This window comes from Puntigrus tetrazona, chromosome 11 (assembly GCF_018831695.1).
Source record: "Puntigrus tetrazona isolate hp1 chromosome 11, ASM1883169v1, whole genome shotgun sequence".
Taxonomy (NCBI): domain Eukaryota; kingdom Metazoa; phylum Chordata; class Actinopteri; order Cypriniformes; family Cyprinidae; genus Puntigrus; species Puntigrus tetrazona.
The window spans coordinates 7992913-8020055 of NC_056709.1; the positions used below are offsets into that span (position 1 = coordinate 7992913).

The 27143-nt window shown below is 39.1% G+C and overlaps 1 protein-coding gene across 7 annotated transcripts; it reads right to left on the reverse strand.

The window, feature by feature from the left end:
- Nucleotides 1-539: 539 nt before the first annotated feature.
- On the reverse strand, nt 540-27028 carry LOC122354498 (transcription factor SOX-13-like). 7 transcript variants are annotated; one of them, XM_043252700.1, is made up of 14 exons: nt 26779-27028; nt 12338-12554; nt 11982-12087; nt 10701-10787; nt 10385-10557; nt 10184-10252; nt 9890-10004; nt 8727-8803; nt 8510-8645; nt 7754-7875; nt 6877-6964; nt 5563-5730; nt 3760-3976; nt 540-2583 (listed from the first exon to the last, which is right to left on the reverse strand). In XM_043252700.1, exons 2-14 carry the CDS (start codon nt 12551-12553, stop codon nt 2337-2339), a joined length of 1821 nt encoding a protein of 606 aa, XP_043108635.1. In that variant the 5' UTR covers nt 12554; nt 26779-27028; the 3' UTR covers nt 540-2336. The 7 variants fall into 7 exon arrangements, with proteins under 7 accessions (XP_043108635.1, XP_043108636.1, XP_043108632.1 ...); XM_043252701.1 differs by lacking the exon at nt 26779-27028 and adding an exon at nt 23554-23710; XM_043252697.1 differs by lacking the exon at nt 26779-27028 and adding an exon at nt 16801-16952.
- Nucleotides 27029-27143: the final 115 nt, after the last annotated feature.

Here is a 27143-nt window from a genome sequence, read left to right on the forward strand (position 1 = left end):
TGGTAATGTCCTTTTTTCCCCTCTGTTAAACAGACCGAGAGGTCTGTAATGTGCATTAAATGTGAATCAAAATGGCCTCTAGTAACCCAAGGTGTCTCGTGTGTCACACCCGCTCACACACTTAAGTTTCCTCGTTGAACTTTTGCCTGTCTCCTGTGGACGGTGACCCGCATTTTGTCCCGGTAAAAGCACAGGAAGACTACTATTGAGGATATCCCGAATCAAACAAACACAGTGCAGTTACACACACGCAGGACAACATCCTCAGCGCTAATGTGCAGGAACTAGTTTTTTTCCCCCCTCAGAGATTCAGCCGTTTGAATGAGGTGAAAACCGCCATTTTCTCGAGCCCTTTCTACATAAACGTTTTGATTTGGAAGTTGCGTAATAAGCTAAATTATCTCGTCTATTAATCCTCGGCTATGATTGTGGCACAACGCGGTTATCTCAATGACTTGAATTAATAATTAGCACTTTTATGAATCCATTTGTTCACTGAATGCTCCAAACATATTAAAAAAAATAATAATCACGTAAGTAAACATAACATTTTATTATTTATGCTTCAAAAACAAACCACAGAAACTTGCTCGGAAAAAAATGCAACATACAGAAGAAAAAAAACATGTACACCTTTAAATTATACACTTTTATAAACAAAATAAAGTCTATATCTATATTTTACAACAGCTGGTTTTGCAACAGGTGTCCAGATTGCGAATCTTTTTTTTTTTTTTTTTTTTTTGCCCGCATGGGTTTATTCTACAGATAAAAATACAAACTGTATTTCTGTGTCCAGCTATATACAAGTCATAATTTTCTTTAAAATGTTAGGTTTATCCTAACAGTCCACTTGCAAATATCTCCTAAAAGCTCCTCTTTAAAATATAAATGTTTATAATTTTTTTTTTTTTTTAAACAAAATGTTTACATTTCAGCTCAACTGTAAATTGACTAGCAGCCCAATAATATGGACCCGGTCATAAGAACTGCTGGAATGATAACTCAGTTATTTTCTTCAGCACAAAAAAAAAAAAATCACTCTATACACACACACACGCGCGCACACACTAAAATATAAAAGTAAACCAAATTTTTTAAAAATGGGAGTAATCTGAGGCAAGGGTATTATTCACATCTCCTTTCACAAAATGAATATTGTAGAAATTATTTGCGTATGTACATCAAGTGCAAAATTCTACTGTGGAAAAAAAAAAGTTTTATGAATCATGAGGATCTGAAAATATATATTAGATGGGGAAAGTGCATTTCAAGTGATTATTCTGCACTAAATCAAAAGAAATAAAAATATGATTTTGACCTGGGGAAATCTCTTAAGTGCAGTACCCAGATTCGAACAGCAGAGGACGCCACCGACCTTCGCTGCCTTTAGCGAGTCTTAAAGGGGCAGGCTGCTTAAATCTCTGTAACAGAACAGCCACTAATCGTCATTATCTGGTATAATAAACTGGACAAGGAGTTCAGGAATGTTCCTTCCTTTTTCCAAGTCCACTTGTTTTCTTTTTCTTTTTTTGCTCAGCCCTTGAGCTCTGGAAAGTACCTTGGCACAGTCTTAACAGGAACTTTTGCAGGAAAACCCTGGTGACATCAAGAAGCGTTCTAACACGGAGAGGGTTTAGTTTTTTTTCTCTTCTTTAACCTTTTCATTTTCTATGGCAAAATGATTCATAGCATCTTCACGCTATTTAAAGAAATAGCTCATTGTTTTCTTTTCAGTTTACTCGCCATACTCTTTTCGTCTGTGTGAACCGTTTAATGCTATTATTGCCAATCATTTGACACGGTGTCAAATGTGGAACTTTTTCAGATAAGCCAACAGTGAATACGCTTATCTGCAGTTGCCGATGCACTTCGCAGATAACATTTACTTCATAATAAACGCAGTGACATTTGATGGTTTTTAAAACAATTTTTGAACGCCGGCTTCACAATGCCTTCGAAAGACTTGATATTTACAGTCTCATTGAATATCATAGATTGAAAGAGGCTTGCTTTTTCCAAGCGGAGGTCACTATGCGAGACCTGTTCTGGGTGTCTGGCCTAAACCGCTGGAAAAATCTGAAAAATTAAGATATGTGCTCCGCTTATCACGTCTGCTGCCTTCCTAACCAACCCTAGAGAAGCACGTGACTGATCTGGCGTGTCTGAAACCAGGACATCCTCACAACTGGACAGAAAAAAAAAAACACTGACCTATACCATTTATTGGACACCATCATGTTGTAGGTAGGGATTGTAAAGTCTCCCAGTTATACTGTCCGTCTCATTCATCGCATTTTGCACCCTCTGTCCTCCGATTATTCCCCGGTTCTGTCTCAGTCAGTGAGGACAACCAGCTCTCCCTCACTGCGCTCACCCGCGTCACTCTCCTCCCCTTCGCTGTAGGGCTGTCGGGGCCGCGCGGCCTCAAGCATCTCGCTGCCTTGGCCTTTTGGAGGCTCCAGACCCCGAGGAAGGTAGTGCTCCAGGAGGGCAGGGTGCAAGGGCAGTGGGGCCATGGACACCGGCGTGGTCGGGTACTGTCCTTCACTGGAGGGGTACGGTAGCTGCTGCTCTGAATGGCTGTGGGAATAAAGGTCAAAGTTAAACATCAGGCATACAAGTTAACGATGCTATGCATTGGCATAGAAAACTTAATTATGTTATGCATCGATTAAAAAAAAAAAAATGCATTGGATACAAATAATTTCAATGGAAATGCCAATTTCTATCATTTACAAAAATAAATAAAAAAATAAATATTTTTTGTTGATGCACTACACATTTATTATTTAGAACATGACCAATATTATTTAGATCAGAGGTTGTGTTGGACTTTAATAATGTTGTATATAAAATATTAATATTGCATAAAATATATAATTTTTTTATATAGCTTCCTTTTCAACACCACAAACTAAAAACAACTAAATATGCCAGGCATGGGTTTAAAATATATTAATATATATGTTTTTTTATTTATATTTTTAATATATTCACATTTTTATGAACCAATATCGATTTTTAAACGTGCCCCTATTATGGCTTTTTGAAAATGATCTTTCATGCAATGTGTAATATAGCTCTAAATGAAATGAATTGAACGTAAGCATCCTGCAGAGTTTTAAATCTGAAAGTACACCGTCTATGCAGTTACTGTCTCTCAAAAGAAAGTCTCCAAAATCTAAATATGAACCTTTCATAACCTATAACAGGGTCACTTTAAATCCCAATCAGTTCTGTCTTCAGTTGATGAATGAACCGTACATATAGTGCGCCTCCCATTGCAATAGGCTAAGCTTTATGGGTTGTTACTTTTGATACAAGGCAACATCTCAGATTTCAAATTCAGTCCATTTTATATGTAAATTCAAGCAATAAATACTGTTTTTCACTCTGAAATGTGGCGTGACCATCTCTTTCGCTTTATAAATCAAAGGCATTGTACAAAACGTAAAAGTTGTATTTTTATTCTAGACGCCAATGATCTCGCCACCAACAGGGCTGGGGTGGGATTACGGTCACAAATTACAATAGATCACCCTCAGTGTAATGTCAAAGTGACGGACGGCCTTCAGATTTTTCTGTCACTGTTAAAAAAGAAGAAACTTTTTGACTCTGTAGATTGATTTCATAGACTGCAACACAGTCTGTCTGAACCACAGAAATAAAAGAAAGCCTTTTCGTTATGGAGATGCACAACCCTACTGCATTCTCCATTTAAATGTATGATCTGTTGAGCGAGTCAGCAGGCATCACCTCTGAGGATAAGTAACTCTTTGCTCCTGTCGTCGACTCTTCATCATGGCCTTGTACTCTCCGACCCGCAGTCGTCTACCCTCCACAATGCAGGTCCTCTTCGGCCGGGGTTTGTATTTGTAGTCTGGGTAACGTTCCAGATGCTGCCGACTCAGTCTTGCCTGCTCTTCGTAGTAGGGCTGCTTCTCCTGATTGGACATGGACTTCCACCGAGACCCTAAAGGACCACAAAAATTACAATAAGTAAGATACAATATCACACAACCAAAGGAAAACTACATGTGGGCCTCAAAAGTATCTAGACCTAAACGATACATTTATGGGAGCTTGTTCATACACACACGGAAATGTTTTTCAAAAATAAAGATATACACTATTGCAGTAAAAAAAAAATTGTATGGCTGTACATTATATGCACGTCAGTAACGATTAAAGCTACTAAACCAGTTTATTAGAAGGAAGTATCCACATACTTTGGGCCACATAGTACATTTGGAGCAGGTTTTTCTGTGTTTTTTTGGTTTTTTTGAGTGTCGGTGAGAGTTGAAATTCCACATTGACCGGGAAGTGAGATAAATTAAGAGTGAAAGTACAAAGTAGTGCAAAGTACAAAAAAAAAACTAAATCACTGACAAAGATGTTACATGTTACAAATACTTCACATCGCGAGAATTTGATTTACCGACTTCATACGTGCAACGGCGCCGCCTCTTAAAGTCTGCTGCGGGTTAAAAAAAAAAAAAAAAGTAGGAAACTGACAGAAACGTAGGTGCGGGCCACGTTCAGGAGCAGAAGAAAGCCTGAATCAGGAGGGTGTCGGTGTCACCACAATGGAATGGAATGCGACCGTTTTGCGAAAGGAAAGAACTGAGGAAGGCAGAGGTGCAGCAAGGGATGAGGGGGGCTGACGTTTTGGGTGTTGTTTTCCTGTCACCCCAGGAGCCAGGTGGTTGTTCGTGCCCTGTTGTGACCCCTTTTTTAACCCCCTAAGACCTTGTGTCCTCCTCCATTCCAGGGGGCAATAGCAAGTTGCGTGTTTGAAAATATAGACGTGTTTTACAGAGTAACACCTCCGCTTGTGACTGTAGGATTAGCTGTGAGCATAACAAACTCAACGTTCCCATAACCCCTCAGCCCATCCCAACAATAAACAACTGATCTCAAGAGAAAGATAAAGGGACAGAGGAGATGAAATAATAATACAACAATGAGGACAATGTTGTCAGAACAGGTGCTTCAGAATCCACAAAGAGGAAGGATTAGAGACATTATAGTCAGCAGAGCATTCGTTGATAGAAAGTATGGTGAAAAATATTTGACAGCAACATTTTTCTTTGACAAGAAGACAATTATAAAAACACTTTGATGGACAAAGCTATGTGCTTATGTAAAAAAAATAATCTACGGCCAGAATGAAAGACTAAGTACAACAATTAATATTTGCAAGTTAAGAGTTGTCAGACTTGTATCAATCATTTATGTGCGTGCAATGGTATAATTTTTAAATATAATAGTAATATTACAACCTCTAAACTGCTAACACTTTAGATTAAGGAATACGCATTCACCATTAACTGCAAGGGTATTCCCTCAATGAATTCATAATTTGCTGCTAATTGATATTGTTACATTTAGGGATAAGGAATGTAGTATATGGTGATGCATTAATACTTGCTAATAAACAGCCGATATGCTAGTAATATGCATGCAACCAGCTGATACGAATAGTATTACCTCATCAAAAGTGTTACCATATTAACTAATCAATAGACTATCGCTAAAACCTTTTTTTTTCTCTCTTACCGAGGATCTTGCTGATACTGGAGTTGTGCATATCAGGGAACGCCTGAAGGATGCGTCGTCTTTCGTCTTTGGCCCACACCATGAAGGCGTTCATGGGACGTTTGATGTGGCCAGAGGAGGGAGTCCGGGATTCACCAAAGCTTCCCACACCAGAGATTGCCATCTGCCCTGTTGGGAACAACAAGATTAAAAACAAAACAATCAGTCTAGACACACATAACTTCCTTTTGTTTGACTACACGCCCTGCAGCCAAACGCAATTACACAGGCAGGTGGCATCTGTGTTTGCTGCATGCCAAAGAGGGTTTTTTTATTGTATTAGAAACAGTCATAAATTCATATGCATTCATAGGCAATTGTTTATTTGATCAGAAAAGCACACAAATATGTGATCAAGTCAAAATTCTTGGCAAAAAAATGTGCACACATACTAGTGACATGCAAAACTACACCTCAAAATGAGCAATGTAGGGGTTGCCTGAACAGCTATTCAACTATTCTGTCCGACAGGTTTGTTAGGGGGCATTTACATAACTACAAAATAGTTTGCAAAAGAATAGAACAATGCAATCCGTCTTTAAGTTGACATGGCATCACTCAAGATGAAGCGCAAAAACTAATTTAAAGGGTTACTCCACCCCAAAATGAACATTTTGTCATAAATCACTTACCCCCATGTCGTCTCAAACCAGTAAAAGCATTGTTCGTCTTCAGAACACAATGTAAGATAATTGAGATGAAAACCGAGAGGCTTGCAACTGTCCCATTGACTGCCAAGTAATGAACATTATCAAGCCCAAAAAAAGTATGAAAGACATCATCATCAACGTACTACATCTGCCATCAGTGGTTCAAGTATTATGTTATCCAGTGGATACTCTTCAATATGGTGCTATGGTAAAGCAGAGAAGATATGGAGGAGACAAATTGTTTAATGAAGCCATTATTTTTACTTTCTTTCTGTACCAAAAGTATTCTTGTAGCTTCAGATTGAACCACTGATGGCAGATGGACTTTTCTGACAATGTCTTTGAAGATTTTCTGGGCCTTGACAGTGTTATTTAGAGACAGTCACAAGCCTCCCAGTTTTCATCCAAAATGTCTTCAATTGTGTTTCAAAGATGAATGAAGCTTTAAAAAAAAAAAAAAAAAAAAAACATGGGGGTAAGTGATTAATAAAAATAGTGATTTTAGGGTGGAATAAGCCTTTACAGACTCTGAACAGCTGAAGCATAAGATTTAAGCATGCCTGTTAATGTATTGCCAAAATAAAACAAAAAAAAATGTGAAAAATGAAAATTGGCCCATACATACCCTCGGAGTCACTACTGAGGTGGTCCTCATTCACCCGAAGGGACTGTCCGTCATCCATCCGGTCTCGAGACGCCTCCTTAAAAACGATCAACAGAGATGAAAAGATGGCTTATGTTAAAACATATGTAAAAAAACAGTCATCAATGATCACTGCATTCAGCTGGAACAGGAATTGCTTTTATATTAGCGCTCTTGCTACAGAAGATGGACAACATTACAAAAGCAACAGCACAAAGAGCTCCAGGGACATGTGGTTGTCAAATATAATTCTGAAATTCAAACATTAATGAGCTATATTCATCTCCCTTTCAAAGATCCCGGCATTGTTGTCTACGTCTACCTGCATTTTCAAGAGCGCGTAAAACAGTTCTACAAGTGCCAAGCTGTAAAAACAGGTTTAAGTGGAATGCTTCAAAACCCTGTTGACAACAAAGGCGAAATCACTGTCATATCTCCCTGCGGTTAAACTGAACTCAAAAGGAGCAACAAAGTGGTTGTCGAAACAGGTGCCTACGGAGACTCGAGGCTGTTCCGCAATTGCCACGTATACAAACAAGCGAACACACAAGTTGCAGTGGGACTCTAATAACAGCTGTTCTTGGCTGAAAGGGGAATGCACCCCTGATATCATGAACCTCTGTAAACCAATATCCATTGCTGACCCTGACCGCCCCTCTTCTCTTGTAACACAGTGGGTGTTCTGAAAGAGAGGCACTTCAAGTGTGGGCCATTAATGGACACTTGCCCCGATGCTTCGGCCTTGAAGCATGACCAATGGTGACAAACAGCGGGGCCCAGGTGCCGTGAGGAACCTTGGAGAACTGGGGTGTGGAGTATCTGAGAGCATGTTTGTGTGTGCGCTAAGATGTCGACTCACCAGCCTTGTGTTGTTGTCCCTCTCACGGTCCCTCTCTCGGCCCGTCGGGCCTTGTCCTCCACGCAACAGCTGCTGGGCATCATGAATGGCTTGTGTCACAACATCACCCTCTCCCAAGAAGCCTGAAGAGTGAAAGGGCGAGAGAGAAAGGAAACTTTAGACAAGGTCAAGAGAGATACGTTTATCCCTCTCCGTCTTGTGATGCACAAATAAAGCACTTGGCTCGATCTCAAGTATATGATCCTATCCCGGATGAGCTCCCTAGTCTTGAGTCCAAAGGCTTAAGACAAACAGTCACGTCTGGTGCTGACACATTCTCAGGGGCTGGTTCGAAGGGGGAACAGGTTTTCTGAACTGCAGACAACTGCCATTAATACTTGGGATAGAAGCATATTGGCAGTGGGAACCCAAAGAAGGGTCCTTTCTATCATGGTCCTTTTTTCTAAATGTAAACCTCAAAGACTGCCTTCTCAAATGCCATAGCAGGAAAACCACAGTGGATGTGTCTGACTCATAGAGATTTTCTGACACACCTGACAGCACAACAAAGTTGTGGAACTTGTTATGGAACTGTAATAAAGAAATTTGTGGTCATGGTCTAAATCTACTAAACAGTTCTGAGGTTGTTGCAAAATTATGTGTAACAAAGCAAACTTTACACTTGTCAAATCAGCTCAAAACACACAGCACAGCTTTAACCTTGCAAGCAAATGAAGTTAAAGACTGGATGTGTCAGTGAGGTGTAGTATCACATACTCAGGCTGAGGGCAGTTCGAGGAGGGCTATGTGGCAGATCTCTGGGTCGGTACCCGGTCTGCAAGTGGGCCATTTCCAGTGCCTGCGGACTTGGGGTCTTGGGTTTAGCCGTGAGGTTCAGAGGTTGACTGGTATCCTGAAGCACAAAGTCATTGTGAGATTCACTAATGAGTACAACAATGTGAGATGACCTGCAAAACAATGCAAAAAAGCCTACCTGGCGAAAGACTGTACCACTGGACCTCTTGACTGGTGTGGAGTGTGGATTGGGCAGCAACGGCATGGGATACTCCACTGAATACAAGTAAATTTAAATCAGAAAACTGAAACTTGGAAAGGATTTACTCTCATTTATAAATGCTCAGTGAACCTGCTAGAGATCTACTACCCAACCAAAGCCCAATGGGACTTGGCCAACTGTTGGGTTCAGGTCAATATTTCCAAAATGGTAAACTTCTCAAAATGTTTAATCGCATGAGAACATCTCTAATATGAATCTGAGCTCAAAGACTTTATTCAGCTATGTGCGTCCTTGGTCCCCTACTCCAGGTTTCTTTACAAAGGCAGCTCAACTATGCCACTCACGCTGTTAGCCGACTAGCTCATACACTTGTGCTATTGTTCCCTGTTCTTTCCTTCTACCCTTCATCTTCTAAGCGAATAGAGTACATGCATACAAGCATCAAAGTTGTGCTTTCACAAGAGTCTATTAACTGAGCGAGGACACAGTGCCACGCATCACGGATGTCAATGCAAAGAACCTGCTCTGTATTTTACGAGATCAATATACACTCTAAATCAATGGCCAACCCTGAGCCGTTCTTCAGTGCATGTGCAAAAAATTCACTCAAGCAGTCCTTTCAAAAGTCTTTCTTTTTGAAACTCTTTCTAAGTGGACCAAAGACATAAGCAAAACCATCAATTCATGCAACAACTACTTGTATTACAGAACAGACCTTCAGACAAACATGCATTAAGAAAAGAAAAAAGTTCTTTTGCGGTTAATACACGTCTTAAATAACAAGTATTCCCTTTTTCTGTTCAGCTTTGCTCCAGTCTACTTATTACCTAAAAATACAAACAACTGCTGATAAGAGTATGCTGAACAGCGCAAGAGCAAACAAGTTTTTCAAATAACTGACAAGAGATAATATTTGAAGTCAATTAGTTAGATATTTTTGACAGATGCTGTTTGATCCATCTGAAGATAACCGATTGCTGAATCCTGTGTCCTAACAAACTCTTATTGTAAAAGCTAGCAGTTGCTCAACATGCCAGTAGGTAGGTCTTTCAGGCCTATATCAGGATATGCGAACAATTCACTTTATCGGGTGAAGAGAGGAGAGGTAAGTATATTACTAAGGTTTTGGTAAAGCTCACCTGGTTTGCAGGGAATGGGCTGCAGAGGCAAACCCATTTGGGCTTCAGAGGTGACTGGCAACGGCTGGGCATTGGGATGAAAGGCAGGGATCATAACATATGGCATGTTTACCTGCTGGGTCAAAAGTCACAGAGAAAATTTCAGAGTATTTCCACACTGTCCAAATAGTTCACCTTTTATAGTTTAGAAGTATGACCTTTTAGGTGAACTATTCCGTTATGATCTTAAGATTGTCCCCAGTTCATAAAGTAAAAAAATATTGCAACATGTTCAATCATGACATTCAACCTCACCTGAATTTGCTGCTGCAGTAAGTTTATTTTATGTTGCTGCTGTATCAACTGCTGCTGCTGTTTGGCGATCTAAACAAAGAATCTGTATTTAGGAAACAAACTAACTCACATATTGCTGTTGCTGATTTCCCATGCAAACCACCACCCCCCCACCCTCATTTTTTCACTTTTTCACTTTTTCAACTAAATTTTTCTCCACACCTGTTCTTGCTGCTGCCTTGCCAGTTCCATCTGTTGCTGCTGTTTCTCCAGCAGCAGAGCGGCCATGTTCCTCTGCTCAGAATGAGCTCCTAGCAGCTGCTCTCGCAGACCAGAGAGCTGGTTGATCATCAACAACAACTGAAGCTCCTTCTCTGCCAGACTCTCTGGGGTTCCTGTAAACACATACGCACATGCTGGTGGTCAGGCAGAAGGTGTCAGTGAAACACAAATGTGAGATGATCTACAATGGAACATATATAAACAACACTATATGGTTGCTCCATTTAATGATTTATGTATGTGCAGTATAATTCACCTTTTAGGTTGACACTGCTCTGAAGACCCTTCCCAAGGAACTTTTCTTTCCAGTCCGTATTCAGAAGTTTTTCAATAGTAGGCATCACTAAAAAAAAAATATATATATTATTTGTATTTAAAATTTAACTATATTACATTAATATACACTGAGTGGCTATTTACACTAATTCCACATGCCAGTGTGTGACTGAGATTGTATGTGACTGTTTCAGTGGTGCAGATGGTAAAACTTATGGCGATTGTGACCTTCTGACAAAAATTTTTCTCCCTTTTTACATTTTTTAATCACATTATAAAAGCATTTATGTTCAATAATAATGAAGGAAATAATCAAAAAGTTCAAAATAAAGTGTTGGGTAGGGTTAGGGTAGATGTAGGAAGGGCTTTATTGTTATTTTATATGTGTGTATATGAGAGATATGAGAGAGAGATTTACTTCTAATCAACTTCTAATTAACAATCTACAATATACATTTATACTTAAAGGAATAGTTGATCCAAAAAATAAATATTTTGTCATCATTTACTCACCCACGAGTAGTTCCTAATCTGTATGAATTTCTTTGTTCTGCCGAACACATCGAAAATACTATGGAAGTCAATGGTGACCCAAAAGAGTCTGGTTACAAACATCTTTTCTTTTTTTTTTTTTTTTTAATATCTTTGTGTTCTGCAGAACAAAGAAACTTATACAAATGTGCAACTACTCGTGGGTGAGTAAATGGTGACAGAATTAAAATTTTTGAGTGAACTATTTCTTTAACATAATAAAGTGCCTAAATGTAGTTAAATAGACACAGACAAAGAAAAACTATGCATTTTTCATCTCAATAAGAGAAATGCTGTTCTGAAAATCCTTGAGCTTAAAACCGTTAGTTATACCAAGGAAAAATAGAAAACTGAAACAATTTCATAGAATGTATGAAAACAAAAGGAAAGCTTTTTGAGAAAACACTTGAGGACTCTTTAATAGCCAAAGAGCTGTGAAATGTATTATTCACATGAAACCACCAAGAGGCTACATAGAACTTGAAGCAAAGGAACTTGGATCATCTCAATGTAGAGTGCATTAAAAGCAATGGCATTGTAATTGCTGACACACACACAGACAAACAACTTGCATGGGTTTCCATCAAAATTAAAACTTTCAAAAACCTCTTTTACTCTCAAACAACAGCCTCGAAACATTGGAACACAATGAATGCCAATGACCAAATGTGAATATGCTAATTAGCACTCCATGAAGACCTTATTTTTGTGAAGGGACCGTTGCACTTACCCTCACTGACATTAGGCTTGCTGTCAGTCTTATCATGAGATCTGCTGCCTCCATCTTGACTGGCAGGTGTGTATGATCGCACTGGGTCTTTACTGGGAGAACTCGCCTAAAAACACAGGAACCATGAAGTTAAGTACACAATACAGAAATACTATACATCTTATTAAAAACTGTGAAAAAACAATTAATATATATATATATATATATATATATATATATATATATATATATATATATATATATATATATATATATATATATATATATATATATATTATATGTATATGTATACACACACACACACACACACACACATACACATACACATTAGACAGAATTTCATAAACGCTTTATACCAAAGGAGATTGTGTATTAGCAGGCGCTGATTTCTCGGAGTCGTCTCTGTCCGACAGCTGACGAACTGACCAATCACTGACCGGAGAGGACTGCTGGGATTCTCGGTGGACGACTCTACCTCCCGATTCGTCGTCTTCAAGCTTGATACCAACACCCACCATGGTCACATTGCCCTTGGCGTGGGGATGTATAGCAGGTGGACTGGGCTCACACATTCTACAAAACCAAAAAAGCTGTTAGTGCATGAATAAGATCCCTAACATTGAGATTAAAGATTAAAATCTCTAAAGAGATAGTCTTTCTAAAGGTTATGACTTGTCCATACCCCCCTAAAACAGCTCATTTAAACACACCCCCACTTCTCTATGTCACTGTGTGGGTTTATTTTTATAACACCGTCCAAATGCTTATGCAAAAAAAAGAAGGCAGAGCTATTATTCTCACTGTAGTGTTGCTGTGGGTGCCATGTTCTGGAGACGCTATGTTTTGTTTTAACGTGAAACTACTTTGTTTGTGCTTCCAAAAGAGAACACAACTAGTAAACAGAACTTAACAACTGATTTCAAGACTGTTCCAGAACAGTTCAACACAAATATAGGAGAGAGAGTGTTCAACGCATTTACAGAGGGCTGATTCTTAAACCTGACAGAGTAGCCTATGCTGGCTGTGCACAGAGACAAAAAAGTGGAACAATTCCAACTGCAAGGACAGTCTGGCTCTTCTGACTCACAATCTTTAAGTAAGCTAAATTTTCTTAAAGACATATCTGCGATTTACTATTCAAGTGCAAGTTTTGAGCAGTATAGAGTAGTTGTTTGCCGTTTTTTCATTCACAAATGCAGACATGGTGTTATGCAGACATAATCAGTAATTATGTCACCACTGCATGCAACAAATACCTAATTTGTAATGGCTTTTATTGTTTTGGTGTCATAGACCTGGGCGTAACATTTCAATCAAATGCTTGAGGTATTCAGACAATCACAATGCACTGGATAGCTGGCCAATCAGAGCACTCCTCTCTTTTTTAAGAATGATGGGTTTTGCACGAATCTACCCATTTCAGGAAGAGGGATTAGAAGAGAAACAAATGTACAGTATGTTGAAAATGATGTGTTTTTAAACCTTAAACCGCATAAACACATTGCATTACACCAGATACAAAAAATACGTTTTACAGAATTAATCAGTCCATGTTAATCCAAAAGTACTTAGCTCTGCCTCTGAAATGACTTATTTCCAGGTTGCGTCATCAAGGCCTCTAAAGTTTTTTAAACCCCTCCCATCCAAAAAACTGTCATATAGAGGTGCTTTGGAGTATCCAATCAATTCCAGATTGCCATCCTACATGCTCACTCATTATTCACCCGGAAATTCACATTACAGAAACAAAATTTAATGCTGAATTAGCATTCCAGCAAGAAGAGACCACATAAGACTGCATTACTAACAAGGGTATTCCAGTTTTGTACAGCTACTGTCTGGGAAGAACAGAAAGACCAGAGGAGAAAAAAAAAAAAAACAACAGCTGACTGCTTTGCATAAGGAACAGAAGGGTTTTTGTAGAGCCCAGACACAGGCCGCCCCATTTAAACGCTTTCACCAAAGCCACTTCTCCAGGGTCTCTGGGGCTCAGGAGCCGCGCGGTGTAGGGAGAGGATATTTGTGCGTGTCTGTGTTGTGTGTGCGTATCCTAAGTTGTTCGAGTCTGTCAACACACTGTCAGAAAACAGATGCAAGACTCTAGTGTGCCCATCAAGTATCTGGCCGTCTCAAGTAGCATGGCAAACCCTTCTGCAATGAAGGACAAGAGAAGGAGAGAGACGGACGGAGTGAAGGAAAGAAAAAGAGAAGGCGATTTCAAAATTAGCCGAGGTCTATAAACACCTCTCCTCCTTCGCTCTGCATGACAAAAGAAACAAGACAACCCAAAGAAAACAAACACGAGGCAAAATGCATCTCTCCCTTTCTGTTTCACTCTCTGTGTATAATATATATATATATATATATATATATATAAAATGCCCATTGTTACAGAGAAAGAACAAAGGAAGTTTAAACAATGGGCATGACATGGACAAAAGCAATAGGCTGCAGGAAACACAGCAGGGTAACAATACAATCGGAATGTGCCGATGGTCCGTGGCAGAGAAAAAAAAAAAAAAAAAAACAGCAGAACACTCACTGGGCCGATTCCAGTTCCTCCTGTACTTTTTCATCCACTCGGAAAACACAAAAGCGGCCTGTGCGTTTATATTGAGGCACAAGAATAAAGTTGAGCACTTAGCTCAAATGTTTTCTGTTAAGCTGAGCAACTTGGTTGAATTGTTTGCAGAAAAGAATTCAATAGAGCAATCTGTTCCTTTGAAGCAGCGATTTGCCAATCTGGAAGGTGGTTTGGGTAAAAGGAAATAGTTTATACTTGCCTGACCTACAAGCAAACAAAGTTTTGTCTGTAAAAATACTAGAATGGCATTTGGTTGTGAGGACGTGCCGCAAACTAAAACTTTTGGATATTCACAAGCAGTCAAACTTCATTCAGGTCGCCCTTTCATTACAAATCAGTCAGTGTGAACTGCAAACTTGATACGGTCTTCCCAAATCAGATTTAGATACCAAGGACAAGACCCCCTCCTTTCCCTGGGAACCCGAGTGCACTCAAGAAAGATCCTGCCACCATTGGTGCATTATAAATAAAGTCTGCGCTATTAAGTTCCTATTGTGACGATGCTAAAATTATTCCTGTTCCCCCAGTCGAGGAGCGCTGATCCACAAACCAGGTGCAGGAAGTGTGAATTTGTCAGCTCCTTCCAAGTGCACTTGTAGTTCTAGAGATATTCCGGCTATTTGCTTGGAGGGATTTGACTGTCAAAAAATGGCACAGCCACAAGCTCTAAACGGACTTGTGAAGATTAATGTTAGAGCGAAGCTTATCTACACTCATCGCGCACAAGTGTTAAAGAATGTTGCGTCATAAAAAAATAAAAAAAAAGCAACAGTTGGATGGATACATCTTAAACCAGCAAAGCTGAGAATTCACACGAAATAAAGCGTGTAGCATAACTTTACGTAGCATAGTGGTCTTTTGTAAAGTCGAAATGTAACTACATGAAAACCTTTCATTTAACTACAGAGCGACGTAAAAGATAAAAAGGTAACAATTTCTCTTAATTGCTAAATAATTGATCACAGTTGCAACTTTACATATCTTATTCTAAGTAAGATTTTAGTCTGACTTTATTTTAACTTAAACTCCTAATTTGCTGCTTATTAAGTAAGGCAGGGATCTAAAATATCGGCATGCTGAATAAGGTATTAATATGTGCTTTATAAGTACTAATAAACAGTCAATAAGCAAATTAAAAGGCAAGGTAATAAGCAACTGGTTAATAGTGAGATCTGGTCCTTAAATTAAAGTGTCACTGATATTTCTTTACTCAAAAACATGTTTCTGTAAAAGATTTAGCAAAAACACACACAAAAGAATAGTACCGACAGCATTGTTCTTAATCCTCTTTAATCTTGGCTCCAAGCGATACGTGAATGTGTCATAACTCGGTGATAGCGATAAGAAATATAATGGCAAGCTCTTATGTCAGCACATGCAAAACAAGCCAGAAGAATCAACAGTATGATTGATGGTAACTGCCAGTCGGTCTTACAAGAGAAGTCGCCTTCGAGTTTGTTCTTACCTGTTGTTCGGATGTGGAGCCATAAGACGCATTTCCAAAGAGCTCTGACAGACTTTTGTAGTCTAAGATAACATCAGCCTCCAGGTTCTTTGCTTTTCAGCTAAAACACCTCTGAAATGAAATACTTCCCACGGTCGGGGGCACGCGAGACAAAAGCTTAAGTTGCTTTACAAGTCGCGACGTGTCGTGGCCTCACATTCTGTCCCGCGCTCCTCTGATGCAAATACGAGTTTTCTTTGTTGTTTCTAACTCTCCCTTTCCTTGTGATGATCCCGAAGTGGTTAATTTCCGCATTGTGACAAGTCAGGCTTATTAAAAATTGTCAAAAAGCTCAAAACAAAACTCTCGGAGAGTGCCAAAAACAAGCCCGTGTGGGCAAAGGCGTTATTTTACCGTCGTCTAAGCGAACAGAAGACTCGAAACCACTTTGGACTTTAAGTCCAAAGGCTCTTTTTTGTGCTTTTTAACACCCCGAATCGTTGCACTTGCCGAGTGCAGAGGCACGTAACGATTACAAGCACTCTAACTTTACAAACACCTGTTGTAAACCAGGACTCGAGACGCTGTGAGAATGCAGCAGACCGCGTTGGATGATGGTTTCAATTAAGATGAGACGCAGCTAAAAGCAGAAGTGTTTGCAGGCTTCGAGACCCTCAGCATGAAGTCCAATCAGCTGTTTAAAACCCATCAACGGGAGCTTCCAAACCCACCTGCCAGCAACCGTATTCTTAAAGATACAAATCCTTGACCTACACAAACGGTCTACCAACCTCAAGAGCATCTGGTCAGTTTTCATTGTCTTCTGGCTGCCTCTTGGAAACCGTTCCACTTGCCAGTGTGGAAGTCTGAATTAGCAACTCATCTTGTTATATGGAAGACAGTGGACACCCCCTTAGAAAAACCGTCCAGTGACCTCCCAGGAATAGAAGAGAAGAGCTGGCGCTCTCGAAGCCGGATGCACAAAACTGTGGTCACAAAAGTATGCCCTATAGCGAAGGCAAACAGTAGCATTTGCATGGCGTTTGCCTCTATTATAACTTTCCACTGAGTACTTTACACAGATAGGGATTTGATAACATTGTAAAAGCGAAACCGGAGAAGAGTATCCAGGAATAAACATGGCACAAAACAAAATCAGATGGATATATACAAAATGTTTTGTTTGCGTTTTGATTTTGCTGCTGATGACATTTACTTTTGTGGCGTAAAAAAAAAAAAAAAAAAAAAAAGATATATATCTAGTAACGCAACTGTATTTGATTAGACTAAAAATAGATAGAAAAACTATACTATGGAAGTTGTTTAAACAATGCTTTCATTTTAATGAATGCAAGGCCAGCATAAAAAAAAAAAAAGTTATGTACCAAAATGCCTTCTGGGAGAACAGCGATATTAATGAATTGTTCCAGACCAATAATTATAGGGCGTGTGTTATGCAATACCTTTAACAATTGTTCATGCACAAGCATCGCAAACTCCAAAAGAAACGCCTTAAATCGCATAATAATCATAGTAAAAACAACGATAATTTGGAACATACGTCATAAGAAATACTACAACGCAACTTTTATGATGATCGTTAAAAAACAAATGAGTAATACAAATTGTCGAATTTGCCAAAGAAATGCACGAACAGTAGCGTGCAAATCCTTAGCGTCTAAAAAAAACAAAGTAGCTTGTAAACCAGTGGTAAGCTAGTAGTCGAAACACCTTTTCTGCAAAATGCAATACAGACTAACTTCAAAAACAAGCAAATTTTCATTAAGCATTGATGACTGAACTTGGTGTAATAACAACTCTTTTTTTGTTGTATTTTCCTCTTCCGTGCAGGGGACAGTCCCTCATAGTCCCCGCCTAAACTCACCGGTCTCAATGTTTTGAATGCAGGAAAGGAAAAAAACAATGCAAATCAACAGGGTGTAGAAACCACAAGGATACATGGATTCATAACCAAAGATGCATTACTAGCTCGTAAACAAACTGAATATCGTTTCCGGGTACCAAATCAATTATTAAATTGCCGTTCATGAGTACCATATATTTAAAGCATGCCTTTAAGGTAAGCTTAACTCACGATTTACGATACAGTCTCCAAGCTGCACGATGCATGATGGTGTAAAAAATTTGAATTTGTGAAAAGAAAAAAAAAAAAAAAATGCTTTTTCAGTAGCAAAATTGTAGATGTACATTAGCACTATATGTTGTTTGCTTTTGGGATCTGATTGTTTGCATTTGGTCCCGGAAATGAGAACGTCTAAAATGTTTGCGACCTGTACGTGCAAGTTTGATTTGAATAAAGTTTCAGACGTTCTTTAAATCTTCCTGGAAATTAGGATTTAAAAATTAGAGAGAAAAAAAAAGTAGTTTTTAAAAATGTATTTGAAAGAAAAAATTGTTTATAATAATAATAATAATAATAATAATAAAAATGTGGCAACCCCCCAAGTACTACTAACCTGAAGCGTGGCATCATTTCATAAAATTTTATTAATTAAGATGGACATGACTAACAATATAAGCAACTAATTAAGTTCAAATCAAAAGTCAGACAGGTGAATGCATGCTCTAAATAAAATGTGACTTCATTCCATTAAGAGTAATTTCTAATCAATTAAACTGCAATTTTGATGCATTAAGCTAACTTTAATGTTTACTTAAGATACTCACACAAAGCAAGCTTTGAAAGCTGCCTTAAGCCTTTTATCCAAAAACATCAAAACTGTTCAAAATGGTGATGCTTTTAAACAACAAACAAATCTTAGATGTGTTGGAAATGCTATAAAAAGTTCAAAACTTAGCATGTGATGCATGTAAATAATGCATGCTTATTTTATAATAAGTCCACAGGGGCGATACAGCCTCGCATATTTCCCATAAATCAGCACGGTATGTCAAAACACGCATTGTCGGCCACTTTTTTCAGCCTACTTTGTCTTTTTCCACAACAAAAGCAGCTCTAAAGATCAGAATTTTGGGCTCATGTTCTTTTGAGACCTTCTAAATAAGACGTATAAATGGGATGATGGTACGACCACGCTCTGGACACAAAAGAGGGGGAGAGGAGAAAGAAAGGAGAGTGGGTCGCCGCCGTTTTTTCCTCCTTGTGCTTTTGAGAAACGCAGGTTAAAAAGCAGCCTCTTTCATTGTGCCTCTCTGGGCCTAAAACAGTCCGGTTATTGTGGCGCCAAGTGAAAGGCTAGTGTGGCATTTATCTGAGAGACAAGAGGAGGGGGCAATGAAAGGAGGCCGAGCACAAAACACACTTGGAATAAAGAAATATAACAAGAGAAAGGGAATAAAAGATGTTAGTGAAGGGCCCCCTTTGCGAAAAAAGGCGCACAAAAACCTTCCGCCACCCCCTTCAGGCAAAGAAAGACAAAGGCAAAATACATTAAAATGTGCTTTTTTTTCTAAGCCTGGCACACTTTTATATCCAATCTCGATTTAGATGGACCCTTTCCGTTTGTTTTATATAAGCAAACGCATGCAGCGCAGTTCGGGCGCAATGCATTAGACACGTTTTCCAAATCTAGGAATCATAACGTCAGATCCCGATAAGACGGGTCTTGCTGGCACGTCCTTGAATGACTACGGGTCTTTGAAATGAGTTAGGGGTCTTTGAGAAAAGACAGAGCATCTATGGGGTTGTCATGGCGACCGGACCAGGCTGTTTTGTGCTACAAGAAGCACAACAGGTAATTCTAAGCAACCACGGGTCATAGTCTCGAGGTCACAGCGAAGATGCGTCGGGAAGCAGCGGGAGCTGACGATAACACCATAGCGTTTGAACTGTCTGAACGATTTAGGACATTCCACTGATCCAAAAAGGCCTTTTAAAACGATCCTGTTCATCCATTACATATCTACTCTTGCACTGAACACAGAAGCAGATATTTTGTGCAATGTCCAAGCTGCCTTGGTCAAAATAATAATTAAAAAAAAGGCACTGTAAAAGTAGGTCATATAATTTAAGTGTCATATGGAGCATCATACGAACGACAGAAATATTTTTTTTAAATATTACAATGATTATTGGAATACGTTTACGGTCTGTCAAAATTTCATGTTTAATTTTGTTTTTAAGAGTCAAATGCACGCATTGAGAACTGATTTACAAGAATAGGTCACAAAAACAAAAAACTAAACAATTTGTCCTAATTTACTCCAAATAAATAAGAATGTATGTGACATTAAGTAGCAATTTCTTAGTGAACTATTTCAAGATAAATCCAACCAGTGTGTGAAAAACATATTTAAACTTTAATTGTTATTTATTACAAATTTAATCAGATTTACTAGGCTGAAAAAAATTACAATCAGAAATTGCTAGTTCATTTTTTTTGTATTATAAAGGAATAAAAGTAACATTAAATGTGAAATTTTATTTGATCAAAAACCGCTAGTAAATTTCTAAATTAGAATTAAAATGACATTAAAATAAACATAAAAAGTTTTAGTAGAAAGACTGTAATAATATTTTATTTTAAATTGTTCTCCAATAATCTTAGTTTTTTTTATGAAAAATCAGGTTTTTGTATCAGTTGTCAAATCTAGCTACTTAATATGCTCCTCACACAAAACTATAGACAATATCAAGGTGAGTAAATAACTCAAGGTGAGTAAATAAAAAAAAAAAAAGCTTTGTTTAGAACAAATTAGGCTAGAATTGACCAAAACGTGAAAGTTTTTTCTCCGTCGTGTTACCACCTGATGGCATATTCAAGCGGGGCAGATTGCGGAGCTCCATCGTTCAACATGAGGACCCAGACAGGAAGAGAAGACGAAACCTTCACCTTTCAGGACATCCTGAGACCCTGCGCCTCCCTCCCCACCCCGCTGGCCACTTCACGGGCGCAGGACGGAGCACGTGGGCTCCTGCTGTCAAAAACAGGATACACACTCACCGCACGACGGCTAATAGAGAAACAAGGGTGGGAAGAGGAGGCACGGCGGCGGAAGAACCAAGGATATGATGGAATTGTAGAAGGATCTGGGATGTTGTGAGAAAATCCATCAAGTTTACTTTATTGCTTCTGAGACATTTTCTCCATGAGCTCAACTAAAAAAACTCAAGAACATTTTACCCACAAATGAACTTTTTATGTTGAATTTCCATTTCTTTTTATGCAGTTTGGAAGCTTGGCAGATGTTAATGATGATCGATGATCATTTTTTGCGAGCTATTCTTGTAAATCGACTCTGAAATCAAGCGCTGCGTGCCTCGGACTCCGAGAAACCTTAAACAAGAAGGACAAGAACCTGGGATGAGCGCAAACGACCTCCAATCGTTTAAAAGAGAGCGGTGCACAAACAGGCCAGAACGAATGCAACGCGGGAAAGAGCGACTGGAAAAAAGTGTCACTGCTAACAAATGTTGAGCTTGTATTTAAAAGCCACATCAATATGCAGCATCACACTTTCTGATAACATCTCGAGAGATGCTCCTCAAACATCTTGCACAACCAGAGGCGAGAAATACACACACACACACACACACTTCCACTAAGATGCAAACACAACCCCCCCATTTCTACAAACCTAGCCACATTTTGGAATCGAGCGCAAACTTTAATTATCACATTATGGCAGCAGTAAAAAGGTTATGCATCTTTCAGGGTGATGTTAAAGCTATGCCACGCAGTCACTCTTTCGTAAACAAATGCAAACTTTCAAGAAGGCTTTAAACTTTCGCGTTTAAAACCCCTAAATGAAAAAAAATGTGGTTCAGCTGTAGAAAGGTGATATTTGTCAGCTCTTACGTACAGTGACATAAATTGACAACTTTCTGGCAAAGGCGCTTCCCCCCCCACGCTTTCACTACATTAAAGTACTTTCTCTGTAACTTCTAAAATGATGCATTTCTGTGATTCGACGTTAGCGATGAGTCAACTGGCAATGTGAGAAAGAACTAAACATGTTATTTCTCTTCCACCGAAATGCTTAGGTGATAGATAACGTGGTTAAAAAAAAACAGCCAGAGAAGCCACGAACAGAACCATTTAAATTAGTTTTTTTTTTATATTTGCTAGGAATCTGAAAGAAAAAAAACTGTAAAGCTATTGCATGTATACAATATTAATATATAATATTAATAAATACACTTCATATTATATTCATTTATTTATACGTTTCTCTCTACTCTTTCTGCAAACTAATCGCAAGCCAGAAAACAGTGAAGGATATTATTATCTCTCTTTTTACGACAAATACCGATTTAATGTGGGATGTGAAAATTGTGTAAAAAAAAAAAGTAAAAATCTTAAAGACGTAAACCTGAAAGTTTCGAGCAACCACCTTAAACAAAACTCAAAATAACTGTCACTATGCAGGTTCCCCAGTGCAATCTGTGGACTGTTTGTTTGAAAGCGAATTAATATATAACAATCCTTGATTAATTTGTAAAGAAACAAATCATGAGGCTACAGCGGTCTATTAAAATATCAACCCGCAGGAACACTACGCTGTGTTCTCAAAAGTCACAGCGGAGACCAGCGCAGTTCATGCAAATAACTGCGGGACTTATTTCCTGGTCATATTCATTACAACTGAAAGCGGCCTTACTGTATTAGAATGACAGTTTATCCGACTGTGAGTGAACATAGCAAGGCATTTGTATTTTTACACATGACAAACAAACAAATGAAGCCCACACAAATCTGTTGACAATATTTGCACTGACGTTATTATTCAGATAAATGTAAATGATTAAACAGAACAGAAGATTGCGTTTAGTGTGGCTTTTTATATTTATAGCGCAGAGGCATAATGCATTTTATTTACATACAAATTAAATTTATTAAAACATTTCTGAAGCAGATAAAAACTCTGCACAAATGTATTTTACTATATTTTCCAGATTGTAGAAGCTATAAACTAAACCCATGGGAACATTTCTATTAGCTGAAAGGATCTGAATAGTGTTGTTTGTTTGCCTTTCTTTGTCTCCTTTCATTTTTTTTTTCTTCATTCAGCCCGATTCTTCCCCTAATTTAAACAATTATACATTCAGGGCATAAATCCACCCTGCAATTTGCCCCTGAAACTTTTATGTGAAAACCTTTGTTTAAGCTCACACCCAAACCAGCATATTGAGTCAAAATCAAAGTCATGTTGAAGCTTGCATCAAATGAAACTTCACCTTTTGCCCATCACACAATTTAATAAACCTGAGAACACGGTGCAGAACAAACACACAATGCGAAATAAATTCAAAAGTCCAGTCACAGCACGGAGGATCAAACCTGTTTGCATTAAAACCTGTTTTAATGTATTGTAATGCTATAATATAACACGGTGTAATGTAATATAATGTAATAGTAAATGTTCAAAATAATACTGCAGCATGTAAGTGTCCCGCCAAAAGTTAAAGATGCAAAGAAAAATATATTTTTTTTTACCATAAGTGATTATAATATGCAATATAACATCAAAAGCACTTAAAAAACTGAAAAACAAAAGCATAAAACTAATTGAATGTAAAACAACTGAACACAAGGCGCACAAAGTTGCAAAGCAAGTCTTACCTAAATTGGCTGAGCTGGCTTCTGACAAAAGTAAGAGAGCGGTGCTGGTTTTGATGGGCGGCTGTCAGATTGTGTGCTCAAACGCTCGCCGTTCTAGTGTTCTAATGGAGGACTTTCTAATTTCCGCTGTGGGTCTGAGCTCATCTCATGGTAAAGAGGGTAGGTGGACCAAAAGCTGGAGGTTTTTGGGAACATGTAGGCGAAGACTGAAAGCCTCACGGCACTTTCCAGTCGCCACCTCTCACGTGCGGAAAGCAATTTTTACCATTTCGGACAAAGATAACTAGCCGTTCGAGATTATTTATAGAACGTTTCTGCATTCTCGTGTGCTGAACGCGTAATCATCTACGAAAATGTGTCCGGGTTTAATAAGCGTTCGAGTCGCACCAAAACCACTCTTGACGTATGCATTGCTATTGAAGTCTTGCGACTCTTTTACAGCAGGTCTTCGGCGTTCCTAAACATTATGAACAAAAACTTGTTGCTAAAAGAGTTGCGGACAAAGTAATGTGGCGTATTTCTGACAGGGCCCCTGTGCTCTTTGACTCTCAAGCGCAGGCGACTGAACGGGACACGCTCAGAGCGTGAAGACCATTTGACGGACAGCCGCGATGATCGAATGCGTTTATCGGCGCTAGCTTCGCTGGCCCGCTCCGTTTGATTTCATTGATGTTGTGGCGAGCCCTGAAAAACTCACTTAACAGGCCATTGTTGTCTCTCTCTCATCAGACCCCGGCTCAATAGGACGCGTGAAACAATGCGGACCCGAACAGAAGAGGTCGAAGTTTGAATAACAGAAAGAATGGACTTTTTGTTCATTCGCCTGTCCTGGCTAAACTCTCCGGCTTACGGGAAATAATATCGCGGGCTTGTCCGTCCAACAGTGCTGAAGAGGTTTCAGCAGAAGTTCTCAGCACAACTTTTTCTGCACTGCGTGACTGACAGACGTAGAATAAAGTCAGCAGAAGTATGCGGGTATATGGCAGATGCCCTGAAATACAACCGGAACAACTCCAAGTATAAGGTGTAGTTTTATGTAAAGTGTTAGAGTGTTAGCCTTGATACACAAAGAAGTAAATAATCGATCCATAAACTGAAAATGGCTGGAAATACAGTTAAGGCTACTTAAAACAACCTTCATTTGTGCTGATAATGCAAAGGCTGCTTCCTCCTTGCATTAACTGAAAAATCTGAAAAATTAGCTTTGTCACCGAATAAGAATTAAAATTCATAACATTGTGTACAATAAATATTTGTTTAGCAAAATTATTATGTTTACCAAAATTATGATAAATGACCATACTTTTGATATATATATATATATATATATATATATATATATATATATATATATATATATATATATATATATATATATATATATATATATATATATATAGATATATAGATAGATAGATATAGATATAGATATATCTCATTGGAAAACCCCATTCAGTCATTTACCAGAAAACTCAAAAAAGGCCTTTTTCAGCATGTTTGCCCTCCAAAGTGCTCTAATAGTAATTTCAGCCTTGGCTGTCAGATAAGTGCACCACAGAGTTTGTATAAATCAGCATGTGAAGTGATCTGGGCTCAAGACTTCGCAGAGAGCGGATGTATAGACGCGCCGACAGCTAAAGAGAACCACCGCTGGCTTCCTGACCTCTCAAACCGAGTAAGAGACGCACAGAAACGGAGCTGAAACAGAGAGGGATGCGGAGAAGGAAAACAAGGCACCGCGTAAACATAAGATGGATAGAAACCGGGGAGGGGAAGCAAAAGGTCAGAGACTCCCTACTGACAGGCAGCTTTGTGAGCAGTCAGCCACTGTGAAGCCAAACACTCGCCAACTTCCCCTTTAATGATCCGTCGACATGCCCGCTCACAATGGAGGCGCACAACTCAGGTGCTGGATGTTCTTGGTAAGGATAAAAGCAGGATATGCTGCCTGCGCCGGCACGACGTGCTTATTTAACCGTGCAGGCATAAAGAGGGAAAATAAAATGTCTACTTAAAGCTCATTATCAAAGTTTAACACCTATTCAGCGATTGCACCACAGTCGGTCTTGCCCTGAGGAGCTCTGCTTTCTGGTTATTCCGGAAGGCTGATATTCTTCAACGGAGAGAGATCAACAGTTTCTCTTCACACAGAAAATCTGTCAGACCTGTCAGCCGCCTGAAGAGCAGCTCTTAGCAGGTCTGCAAATTAAAAAAAAAAGATGCAATAAAAACAGACTTGAGTGTAACCCGCTGAAATCAGATGAGTAACAACACACAGTCAACTTCAACTACTAATGACCAGAGATAGACATTTTAGATTTTTTTTATGAATGCATTTTATGTAATTATATATTTACATGTAATCAGTTAAAACATTGTATTTGTATGTTTGATTATGATTATATATATGAATGATGGTTATTATAAAAAATATTATGGCATAACATCACATATTTGTTGACATCAGCTTATGTGAGCTGCAAGTTTCTTCTTTCTAAGGGGGCTAGAATGATAAAGTTATCAGTTATTTGTGCATGTACTTATATGTAGTCAGTATAGTCAGACCCAATAATCAGTATTCAGCTCACTTTCACAAATCAGCAATTAAACAAATCCAGACATCAGAGAGAAACCATCCCATAAATGCATTCAAATGGTTTTAAAAAGTTTGCTAGCATTCGTTCTCCTCACACGAGATAAAACAAACACTGAAAAACGCTCGCATTAAAAACGCTTCCTTTGCCATTTCAGTAACACGCTTAAAGGTTCGCGTCAAATTAAATCGGAATCGCTTCTTCATTTACAATGAATCGCTGCAACGGCCTTGAGAGGACACGGAAAACACTTTCAGCTCACATCAACAGCAACTGACTCAGTACGCACTGAAAGCAGGTTGTCATTTCCTACCCAACCGTACGAACAAACGCGCCACACACACCATAGAGCACTTTCAGGTGAGAAACGGCTTCGTCTGAATCAAAACTCTTAGTCGAAGTGACTTTTGTTTACTCCGCGGGTCCGTAAAACCGAGATATTTTGACTTTGCGGACGCGTGAAACGCTTCGCTCGCTCGCTCGGGTGATTCGGGGAGATGACAGCGGATCAAAACCCCCCGTCCCGCCGATCTACTTCGGTGGGTTTGCCGTGACTCTCGCTACAGACTGAAACAAACGTGCCGCTCGCTCGTGCGTAAAGTTTCAAACAAAGCGCCATTCGCCCACTTACCAACTCCACAAACTTTATTCCGTCGGTCTTTCCGTGGTCTCTGGGCCCGCAGAAACGATAACGCCGCATGCAAAATGCGGTTTTCCCTCGTGTCAATAAATAACACGCCTCTGTCTATCAACGGCTTAACGGCAACAACCTGAGACTCCGGGCGCACAGCTGATGAACGCGTCGCACTCTCGCCGATCCAGCCTCTCTTCACTCCAGAATGACTTTCTGGTGTTCAGTTTCCAACATTCTCGGTCCTGCCGCCTGTCATTCACCTCCCTCTTAAAGGGAAAGCTCTTCTTTCTGGGTTTCCCTGGGCAAAAGGAAAAATGCTCGGATCCTTGAACAGAGTTGGGGAGGAGGGGGGGTTCTGTTCA